General features: G+C 42.2%; 2 protein-coding genes across 2 annotated transcripts; one reads left to right on the top strand and one right to left on the bottom strand.

Moving 5' to 3' along the window:
- Positions 1–2,729: 2,729 nt before the first annotated feature.
- LOC143150481 (uncharacterized) lies at positions 2,730–5,471 on the top strand. Its single transcript, XM_076318764.1, has 3 exons — positions 2,730–2,856; positions 4,099–4,582; positions 5,219–5,471. The coding sequence occupies exons 2-3, from the start codon at positions 4,327–4,329 to the stop codon at positions 5,404–5,406; spliced, it is 444 nt and encodes a 147-aa protein (XP_076174879.1). The 5' UTR covers positions 2,730–2,856; positions 4,099–4,326; the 3' UTR covers positions 5,407–5,471.
- A 1,477-nt stretch (positions 5,472–6,948) lies between these two features.
- Osi12 (DUF1676 domain-containing protein Osi12) lies at positions 6,949–8,061 on the bottom strand. Its single transcript, XM_076318383.1, has one exon. It carries the CDS (start codon positions 7,983–7,985, stop codon positions 7,215–7,217), a length of 771 nt encoding a protein of 256 aa, XP_076174498.1. The 5' UTR covers positions 7,986–8,061; the 3' UTR covers positions 6,949–7,214.
- Positions 8,062–11,807: the final 3,746 nt, after the last annotated feature.

Genomic DNA, 11,807 nt, shown 5'->3' with positions numbered 1-11,807 from the left:
TGCAATTATTCGCGGCCCGTGTTCGCCCAGGAAGCAACGAAATTGTCCAACGCTTCCTCGAGGAACGACACAATGCTCTTTCAGCTGGCACATGAATGAAACTACATCTAGGTCCCTCGCTTCATACGCGAGAGACTCGAGTAATGCAAATGTCATTCTGTTGGATAATAATTTCGAAACAGGGGACCTCGCTACGATATTGTTTACACAAATGGTAGCAATTTTCTTACTCTCGGTCCTGTCGTTTAGCCAATTACTTGAACAAAATGTGAAATTTATGGTAAAGTATCTATTTGGTCTTCCAAGTATATTTATATCGAAGATTGACGAAATGATACCGAAATTAAAGTTTTAAACCTACTTTTGAGGTTATCTCTGAGAGGAATAAATTATAGATTATATGTATAAGAATAAAATATATAGGTTACACGTATATTAATAAATATAGTCGCTCGAAGGACAAAATATTTGATATTTTATTAAATTTACGAGATACTTTTCGCAAAATATGAAACTTTTTAATTATTCCTTTGAAGTATCACGACCGCAAAACTGTGGCCTACATTTTAGACGTGAAATCAGTTATTTATGTATTGGATGGTATTTTGTGTCTCTGTAAAAAATTGTAATAAATCACAGGACTGGCATTTAATTGCTAATTGGAGGAAACTGTTACCGTTGCAACTTCCAGTCCACGTGTATCGACAATTATTTAACGGTTCATTCGATATCGCAGCCTAGAAATAATTAGCGCGTGGTTTATCGGTTATTTCCGTCGCGAGCATATGGGTTTACGTGAAGTTTGTTTATCATTAAAACTAATGAAGAAAGTCGTGAAAGTGTGGATCGGTGACAATAATCAATAATGACCCGATGAGTATACAGCGAGCGTTTAATTGATAGAAGCGAGCTCGATAAGAGGGCGGTGACTTTCCATGAAAGTATTTACACAGAATGATGGTGGAATTCAGTTTTTGTAGAATGCGGGCGTTCCAGGATGCGATAAATTGTATCGCGTGCGTTAGTTTCTGCGCTTCCAGGAAGAAGTTTGCTCGCTAGTTCAAGGAACTGCATACTATAGATGAATTTATCGAAAATGGCGTCGAATCGAGTGAACAGAGCCTGAGAAACTTGAAGGAAAGACCTCTAATAGAGAGTCTCTAGCTTAGGTATTCTTTTTCTTTTGTTTGATAAAATATTATGAAACATTAGAGTCATGTGGTTTAGGGAGAGCTAAATTGACCTTGAAACAAGTTTCAAGAAGTAAAAGATAAAAATGTAATTTTCGCGCCATTAGATTTTCTGTAGTAAAGAGAAAAACTGTCGTTGTAACTTTATTTCGTAATAAATATGCCGAACATATTTGCGGACCGACACGACTGGGGCACTGAACCGACGTGACTGGGCGCTTTCGTTTAATTTTGATCGAAAATACTGTGAAGTCGATACAATTATACACTGGTTCGGTTCCATCGATAAGGTACGATCTATCGTGAGTTATAGGAGGGGCCAGTAGGCCCCTATGAGTCACGTGCTCTCTCCAAGTGGATTGCGGCCAGAAAAGTTTGAGAAACACTGTCCTAGAAAATAAAATGACCATGTCTGACCCGACTTTTCTTTACCGATTATTCAATAATCACATAACTCGTGATTTCCTGAACAATTGACGTAAATTTGCCAGCTAAAAGGTTGAGGAATTTTAGTTCATTAAACCTAACCCAGACCTCTATACCTCTCCCACTTATGTCGACAATCAAAATTTCTTCGTAGAACGTATACTACTTCGTTCCTGCCCGTGAACATTTAAATGAATCCACTCCCCTCGTGTATATAAACAGATCAGCAAATAAAAAGATAAGAAGACAAAGATCTACTCCAAGACTCCTCGATCCCCAGAGCTGACGAAGACTAAAAATAATCCTCGAAACCTTGAAATAAAAAATTTCAAACTCTCACCCTCGATCACCGATTGATCAATTCCCCTCCCCACACCTCATATACATATACAAACAAAATTCCCCATCTGCGAATAAAAAGAAAAGAAGACAAAAACCTGCTTGAAGAGTCCTCGATCCTTAGAGTTGGCGATGATACAAACAGTCCTCTGAACTCTAACCCTACAATTAAACAATTTTCAGACTCCCACCCTGGATCACCACCTGGTCAACTCCCCTTCCCCCACCATGACATCTGAAAACACACGTAGTCGTAGTTACCCCGATTGATCCACCCAGATTCGAGTAGCTCGTCGATGAATCGCGTCGACCTGTCCTCGTCCCGGTTGTCTGCGTAGCGTAACTCAAAAATCAGAGTGCCCATCTTTGGGCGTCTCCTACGTTATTACGTTTCCTCCTGAACCTCCCCGATACTCTGTCCTGTCCCGTGTCCCTCCCCTCCTCAACCCCGATCGCTGTGCTTCCTTCCAATGGCGAACGATATAGAGGAATCCACGTCGACAAGTTGTACCGTTCGACAATATAACCTGACACATATATTGCCGGCAACAATTTGGATCATAGTAGTTACTGCACGCATATATTGCCGGCTCGTCGCGCGGTGCTCATTTTTCACGGACTGTCGATCTTCCGGGTAACTGAAGCGTGCCCGGCGTGGTACCCCGGCCAGCCCCCCTCGGGTCGTCGTCGAGGAATCAAGAGCGCGTCGGTTAGTCAACGGTCGTTCGCTGTTCAGTCCGTGCCGACGCTAGGCCATTCGTCATTTGCGTTTGAACGAATCTCGTGCAAACAACGGGAAACTATCGATCGATAGAGATCGATTGGGGCTGATCGACGAGCCCTACGACCGTGGAGAGAACCTTCTTCCTGGAGTGATCGATTCCTGGGTCCGTGTAACGCCGTAAGTTTGGTTCATCGGGGTACTGAAACTCTGGGAGCTTTTTACGATGTTGGAACGACCTGGAGCCTTGATTCGTGAAGCTTTTGCATGGATGAGTAGCTTGTAGAGGTGATGTAATCATGGTAGCTTATTGTTATGGACTACTAGTTCTTTGAATTAGTTTTTCTTGGCGTTGGGAATACCTGGAGCCTTGATTATTGAAGTTGTTGCATGAATGAGTAGCTCGTAGAGGTGATGTAAGCATGGTAGTTTATTGTTGCGGACTACTAGTTCTTTGAATTAGTTTTTCTTGGTGTTGGGAATACCTGGAGCCTTGATTATTGAAGTTGTTGCATGAATGAGTAGCTTGTAGAGGTGATGTAAGCATGGTAGCTTATTGTTGAGGACTACTAGTTCTTTGAATTAGTTTTTCTTGGCGTTGGGAATACCTGGAGCCTTGATTATTGAAGTTGTTGCATGGAATAGTAGTTTGTCGAGGTGATGTAAGCATGGTAGTTTATTGTTGAGGACTACTAGTTCTTTGAATTAGTTTTTCTTGGCATTAGGAATACCTGGAGCCTTGATTCTTGAAGTTGTTGCATGAATGAGTAGTTTGTGGAGGTGATGTAAGTATGGTAGTTTATTGTTGAGGACTTCTAGTTCTTTGAATTAGTTTTTCTTGGCGTTAGGGCGACCTGAAGCCTTGATTCTTGAAGCTTTTACACGTATAAGTAGCTTTTGGTGTTGGTATAAGCTTGGAACTTTATTTTGTAAACTTACTCTTGCCCTGAATTAGTTTTTCTATCATTTGTAAGATCTACAGCCTTGTTATTTGAAGCTACTTCTGCTTTGTACTGACTTTTCCGCTGCTAATATGACTCATGATTGAAAATCACTCTTTCTGAAATTTGTGAGACTCTATCAATTTCTCCTTTAAAAGTACTGCTTCCTTAGATACTCCTTATTGAATCTCCTACAATCCTGCAAGTTTACAAGAATATAAAGTTCAAATTAAACAGTATTTTTCGGGGGGAAAAAAGCCTCAGAGTCGTATAGACATCAATAATAATTATTTTAGGAGAAAAGTAGTCAAAAGTATTATTATTTCGAGTTTGTTCCTTAAATCTACCGCTTTGATGACGTACCAATTTTTTCCGTATTAACATATCTGCTACTCCTGATAACTTTATCTAAATCAGTCTTGCAGAGATACTTCCAGAATCCAGAAGATGATTTAATCCTTTCATTCATATTTTCCGCCAGGAACATCCGGAACAAGGTTGAAAGAAGTCATGCAGCGACCAGCCTCGAAAAGACCAACCCTCTCGTAAACACCGAGAAAGGGTGCAAAGCATCCAGTGAGGCGAATGCGTTTACGGTCGAGTCTGACGAGTGCTGTATGACCTGGAGAACACGTGAGCGCCGTGAGGATGTAATTAGAAATCGCTGGGTAATCGTGGACAGAATCTAGGTGAACCCGCCGAAGAGAAAATGAGATCGAGAGTGAATCTAGTCGCGATTCTGTTGATCTTGAGCTGCTTAGTCCATGTGCTGGAGTCCTCGAAATCCGCTGATAAACAAAGCCGTAAGGGACACCCTGCTGGAAAGAAGGTCTCCAAGGAGGCTCAGAACAAGATCGTGCCTCAGAACGCGATTTTTCTGCGAGGGGAGAACAAACCGAAACTCGTCAAGGCGCAGACGAAAAACAATGTTTTATCTCTCTCGAAGAATTACCTGTACGAGCGAGGTAATGTGGAACCATATAAAAACACGAGTGTACTATATATACCAGGACGATGAGGATCATTAGCTTCTTAGCAGTTGGTTCGATTTGCTCCTCAAGTACATTAAGTTTCCTCACAGGATAGAATTATTAATTCCCGAGAACACCAAGGACTTTAGTAATCCAAACCATTATTTGAATAATACTATTAATTTATTCCTGAGGATTCCAAGGATTTTAGCAATCCTTATCGTTACTTAAATAACACTACTAATTTATTCCTTGACTAAATTCTAATTATAAAAGAATATCGGTTCTAAAGAACATCTCTTTGCCACTCATCCTGATTTACACTTATAGGATAAGATTATTGATTCTTGACGACTCGTTGGACAATACAAAGAACTTAGAGAACTACTTGTATAACAAAAAAACAAAAAACACCCCAGTCTCAATTAATCCACCCATGAAATCTTCACTATTCCACCATCTACCAGAAGTTTATTCGAGTAAATTTATTCGTCTTATTTCTTTCCTTAACATCTGAAAAATGGTTGCTGTGCAAATGAGAATCCACAATCAGGTATTAACGATATATTTATTAATCGAGAAGGAACAGAGAACAGAGAATAATCATCGTCTTGAAAAAATTGCTTGCAGATGGTCCACGGCGAAAGAAACGAAAAATGGACCGCACGATGATGGCGCTCCTAATGGCATACAAAATGAAGTTCTTCGCCCTGATCCCGACCATGATCGGTGGATTGATCCTCCTCAAGGCCACCGCGTTGCTCGCTGGATTCTTCTTCGCCCTGTTCGCTGCTGTTCTCGGGCTGAAAGTGCGTTGACCGGATCTTTCGACATCGCAAAGTGTGGCCGACACATCACTTTATCGCAAAACAACTAGGATCGATCGATATCAGCTCGTTGGATTGTGTGACCGATCGCTCGAGAATTATTGTAACAACGTAATCAACGAAAGACTCATTAAACCGTCCTCTCCGTCCGTTTCGATTTCTGTGCCTCTTCATTAAATCGGTCCTTGTCTCATGACGAAGTCATAGACGAGATTAGGGTGAGTTCGTGAGAAATAAATACATGGCATTCGACGATAAATATATATATATATTTTTTTTTTTTTATTTACGCGGGGTTTACGTATCTAGGGTAATAAATATTAGAGAATGGGGTTTCGAGAAACGCGGGAGATTCAACTTCGACCTTCTCTAGCGTTTCCTCTAGATCCGGTAGGTGATCCTGGGTCGATCTATACGCAAGTCGTCTCGATCTTGAACGCAGAAATGCTTCTTCTGGGTTCCGTTAGAAACTCGCGTGCACGGAAATCTTTGCAATGCCATTATCGCGTCGAATTATTTCCCGGTCGACAGGGTACGAAAATAAGTGACAGGTGTCTACGTGTGTCCATCTCTACTTGTCACGATGGCATTCTTTTAGCAACGTTTACAACGGTTAAGCGTGTACTGACGTGTCTCTCGCTCGTCTACCTGTTTCCTTTACCTACGCTCGAGACTACTTATCCTGTGAACAGAAGCTGAGAGCAACATATAATCATTTCTGTTCTTCCTTTGCATAATAATTAACGCGAGAGAAATTTAGTAACGTTAAAATTGCAATCTAAATCTCTACGAATAAATAATATCTCTACGAGTAGCTCTGAGGTTAGGTTACGAAACTGGTCCGTACTTTCGAGGTTATGTTTCGCATCAATCGCATCTCGACTCTCGATCGATTCTAGACATTGTCTTTCAATCCTTATATCTTTTCGTGTATACGCGTAATAAAGACGCTATTGTTGTTACCATTATTGTTATTATTCTCCGAAAGGAAGACTTAAATTGCTCAGGTCGTTAAAGCGTTCTCGTGGAAGGCCGTAATTAACAGGTAATTAACCTTTAACGTCGGTTCAACGTACTCTAATGCCTCGGCTACTGGAAGTAACGTGCTCGTAAGATCTGGAAAGATTAAGCCAACCCATTTGTGCCTAAAATAAATAATCTTCTTACGACAACGTGGAATTACAAACGACAGTTATAAAGTTATCCAAATTGTAAGCGACAATTGGACGGTTTTGATGTAAGAAAATTTCTGTTAAAGGAATATTTCTCAAAGGTGGGCTGGCTGGCTGTGTATGAGAAGACGTAAATAGGTTAAAGAGAATGCAGACAGCGTGGAGTAATTTTCGCTCGGTCACAGACCGTACAAAGTCCGACTGTAACGTTCGGCCCAAGTCGCAATTTTCTTCGAAACTGTACTTTCCAGCTCCCTGAAGCACTGACAACTGCAGAGGCTGTTAACATCTCACGAGAATGGATCTGTTAGGAGTGAGTCTCATTCATGAGACTTTTTGCCCCCAGTTCCTTTCCTTCGTGATATCCCACAGGTCCACTCTCGTGAGCTAAACCTACAAGTGTACCCGTTCAAGGTATCCCTTTCCACGAAGAAGCTGCCGATAGCCTACGAAACAAAGAACCTACTTCGTCGCGAACGAAGATGTACCACCACTTTCTAATAACAGTCCAATGGATCGATTCGCGGAATTGTCGATTTCCAGCGTCGACTGGGCCCTAAGTAGACACGGACGCCATTTTGCAAACGGAACCCAAAGATCCTTCTACCGCCCTTCTCGGATCCTCGATCAGTGATGATGTCGCGCTGAGTAGGCCAGACTGTGCGCGTACTTCTGATTAGCCTCGGTCGTGGATGACTCCGTGGGCCCAAGAACAGTCTTCAGACTCCTGTCCCAACCTCCACCGCCTTGCTGCCAACCGCCATGATCGTGGCTCTGCTTCTGGCTGAGTAACTTCTTCAGCCCGATGATCAGCGACAGCACCAGAGCGATCTTGCTGATAATCAGTGCCTTTCCAGCCAGTAGGAAGAGCACACCCAGAGCTAAGGGCACCAGTGCAGCCATCTTCATCGCCATCCCCATCATCATCATGCCCATCATTTTCTTCATCTTGCCTCGTCCTTCCTCCATGCCCCGTTTCAACTCGCCAGGACTGGTTTTGGGCAGACGAATTTGCACATTGAAGTTGTTCAGTAGCGAGGCGACCCGGTCCAGCAGGATCTCCGTCAGTATTTCATCCTTGCCACCTGCGTTCCTTCCCAGACTAGCCTCCAGCTCGCTCGTGGTACTCTTGGGCGCTTCATCGGTGACTCTGACCAGCTCGAAGTTCTCCGAGAGCGGCATGGTGCGCATCCTGCCCAGCCTCTCGAAGAAACTGATCGCCTTCTTCTTCAGACACGGGGACACGGCCATATTGCGGTGCTGGCACTCCTCGTACACTCGGTACATCGCCCTGAAACCCCGGTCCACGAAGCTGTCGTCGTCCTTCGGCGTCGTGGACGCCTGGACTACCGCACTACACGCCAACAAGATGAACACACACTTGGACAGATGATCCATTGTCGTTGTCCTCGTCCTTTGGGGCACGTTATAATCCTTACCGAGTGACGAGAATACGACCTGGACAGAGCACTTACGCGGGCTTTAGGATCCTCGACTAGAGAGAACTGGCGCCAGGACGAGGTGTACGGGCAGATATATACCGACCAGGGTACCCATGTCCTTCACGGAACGGGGGTGAAGCATCTCCCACGTAAGCGTCGCGGTCCCATCGCCGGGGATGTACAGATTGGCGCACACGACAGCTTCATCTCCCCCCCTGCCCCGCACACGGTACGACGGGTCCACGAAAGCATCTAAACAAACGTTCTCCGCGCTCTGTTCTTCTCCCACCACCGTCACGGAATTCTCTCATAGAGCATGTGACCCATCCTGACACAGAGACCCACTCAAGCCCGAGAAGAGGCAGGACGTTTGTGTTCGCTCGTTAAGTTTCGCTGACGCCAGCCGGGATTTGCCCGCGAGCGCTAAAGGGTGGGGGACTGAGAGATGAAACGGTGCACCAGGAAGCATCTCATTGGCGCGCCTGGCACCGTGAACCCGTCGACCTTTCGGATAGCGCCGTGACGCTCGGAAGTAGTTTTAGGTCGCGGTCCGTCCGCGGCCTTACTCTCGCGGGCCCCTACCTACCCCCCACCCCTCGCTGCTCCTGGCTTGCAGCCTTCCGAGAGTCAAATTATTGCGATCTAAATCTGATCGAGCGTGAATCGATCCGACGCGACAGTGGATCGATTGACGCAAGAACTCGCGCAAACCGGTTGGGGGACTTCTAGCAATTCTAGGGGTGGGGGGAGGGGGCATAGAAGATTATTTGTAACGAGGAAAACGGTGGATAACTTGGAGGTGCATTTCCGTCGACACGTCAATACGGGAGTTTGATCGTTGCAAGAGATAGCTTTCTTTTCTTTCTATTATGTTAATTTTTGTCGGAGACGTATTCGTACGACGAGAATTGAAATAAATTATGAATTTTATTCAAAGTGAATTGAATTTCTCTCCTTTCCTATGCAAATCGTAAAAGTACTGTAGAATTAATTTCATTTTGCATCACGACATTTTGGTCGTAAGATCGTTCTAATGTAACCTTGAGAATAATTGTAAAAAAGAAACGTAATGTCCAAGGAAAGGAGTATTAAAAAGTTATGAATTTATAGAGAAAACATAATACTCATATTATTCTAAATAACAGGAATGGTACACGATGATTGTTATGTATTTTGAAAGTTACTTAATGATATATCGAAGAGAATGAACACGATCATTTGTAATCTTACGATAAATACCTATGAAATTAATACTTAAAAATATCATGTTTAAACGAGATGTTTTAATAAAGGAATAAGGTCATAGCACGACAAACCTAGTTTCCTTGTAACGGTTTGTAAATTAAAAGAAGTGTTTCCAAAATATATTATTTGATAAAATCGTCATTTAAAGTAACTGTAAAACTAAATGGGCACGTGTGTGCCAATATTCCCGAATGGGCTATCTATACTACTCATCTCGTTTACTAAATACCTCACATTCCATTCAAGTCTTCGTTCAAGAAAATTATGCAAACTTGTCACTCGGATACATGTTCTCTGCTGCGGATTGGATCACTTGGGTTTAATTCTATTGCAAACATAATTTATTTATTCAATTCATTCCAAACATATAACCAAATATATCGAAGTCGTCACTTTAAAGACGAAACGTTAATTGATAATAAATTATTACATACTCCGTTACTACGAAGGAAATTTTAATTGCATCATTTGAAATAATATAAGCGAAATAAGATAAGTGAAATTTCACAATACCAAGAATCTATGGCACAGAGATAGGTCCTCGACTATCATGTTATCCGAATACCATATTGCTAACATTGACGAAAAATTCTAGCAAAAGTTCAGAAATTCATTCGAAATTCCCGCCAAGTTCAATTCACCGAATTTCCTAGAAATGACGACATTTCTAAGAATCTGCGAAATCGTGCCACCTCCACGAGTACCATGTTCTCCTGATACCAAAGTCTCAAAATTGGCGAAAAATTTAAGCAAAAGTTCAGAAGTTCGTTTAAAATTCCCGCCAAGCGTAAATTCGCGAAAATTCCTGGAAATGACATCATTTCCAAGAAATTCCAAAAATTCTCAGAAATGACGTCATTTCCTAGAAGTGGCACGATACGAACACCTCCTCTGATATTATGTTCTCCTGATAGCAAAAGTCCAAAAATATGAAATTTTCTAAAAGTTTTGCCCGATTTTCAGACTTTGGTATCAGGAGAACATAATAACCGAGGAGGTATTCCTATCGTGCCACTTCTGGGAAATGACGTCAGTTCCAAGAAATACTAAAAATTCTCAGAAATGACGTCAGTTCCAAGAAATTCCGAAAATTCTCAGAAATGACGTCAGTTCCAAGAAATTCCAAAAATTCTCAGAAATGACGTCATTTCCAAGAAGTGGCACGATACGACTACCTGCTCTGATATTATGTTCTCCTGATACCAAAGTCTGAAAACCGGGCAAAAATTTTTGAAACCTTCAAATTTTTTGACTTTTGGTATCAGGAGAACATGATAGCTGAGGAGATGGCACAATTCCGAAAATTCTCAGAAATGTCGTCATTTCCAAGAAATTCCACGTATTCAAGCTTGGCGGGAATTTTAAATGAATTTCTGAATTTTTGTTTAATTTTTTCGCCGTTTTTGGGACTTTGGTATCAGGAGAACATGATATTCGAGGAGGTGGCACGACTCCGCGGATTCTTGGAAATGACGTCATTTCCAGGAATTTACGCGAATTAAACTTTCGCGGGATTTTCAAATGAAATTTCGCCAATTCTCGGACTCTGTATTCCAGATACGTGTTAGTAAAAGATGTAATGAAATTTCTCGGATCTTTTGACTTGTTGCTTTTATGGTTACTTTTAATAGTATAATATTTTATCCTAATTTCGTTTATTTATTAAATTGTTTATTCAGAATGTTAATGAATGTAGGTGAAGGAATGTTCAAATGAAAGTACACTTGAAATTCTCTGAATTATTATTTATTACCTTAACTATACAATCCATACGTTATAATAGTTACAAAAAAGCTAATAAAATATTTATTCTACCGTTCATACTAATAAAATATTTATTCATTTTGGGCTTCCATTTCACGAACGTTCCATTGTAGTCTCTCCTACAGTATAAACATAATGGAATATTTCTATATAGAAATTCATTTCTGGTTTAAAAGAACGGCACGCCCAAGAGAAATTTGACAAGTGCCCCGTATAAATCTTTCCAAATGCTTCACCACGAGACACCGGAAGTTTCTCCGATGTTATCGATACGGTCGCATTGTTATCGATATTGACGTCCATTGTTCTCGTCGACGAACCGTGGATCGAAGATTCGGTGCAATTTTCAATGGTGAAATTGTTTTATTTAACTCGTGGTGTTTCCGGGCTCTGAAGATCCGCCACCGTGACCGTTGGGTTGAACTTCCGCCAATGTGGACACCAATCGGGCCATTCCGATTCGAGCGTGTCACGGTACCGAATTCTCGTTAGCCGCTCGAGCGATTTCGAGACGAGACGATGGACGCAGCAACGGAATGCGTAACGGCGAGAGGAGGATTACGCCTCGCTAAAAGTGAACCGCATCGGTTGCACCTTTTTTTGTCCGTTGCACCAAGCCGCGGCGCCTCACCTTCACTCGCGCCGACTTCTTCTTTTTCCGAAGCACGTTGGGCGTGCCCCGATGAAAACAAACGCCATCCTGTACCGTGGATTACTATTTAGATTGGAACGCACGTAATCTCGCTAATCTTCTTATTCTCTTTCGTAA

Source organism: Ptiloglossa arizonensis, chromosome 8 (assembly GCF_051014685.1).
Source record: "Ptiloglossa arizonensis isolate GNS036 chromosome 8, iyPtiAriz1_principal, whole genome shotgun sequence".
NCBI lineage: Eukaryota > Metazoa > Arthropoda > Insecta > Hymenoptera > Colletidae > Ptiloglossa > Ptiloglossa arizonensis.
Note: the sequence above shows the minus strand (reverse complement) of the source record. Positions and strands in the feature narration are given on the sequence as shown.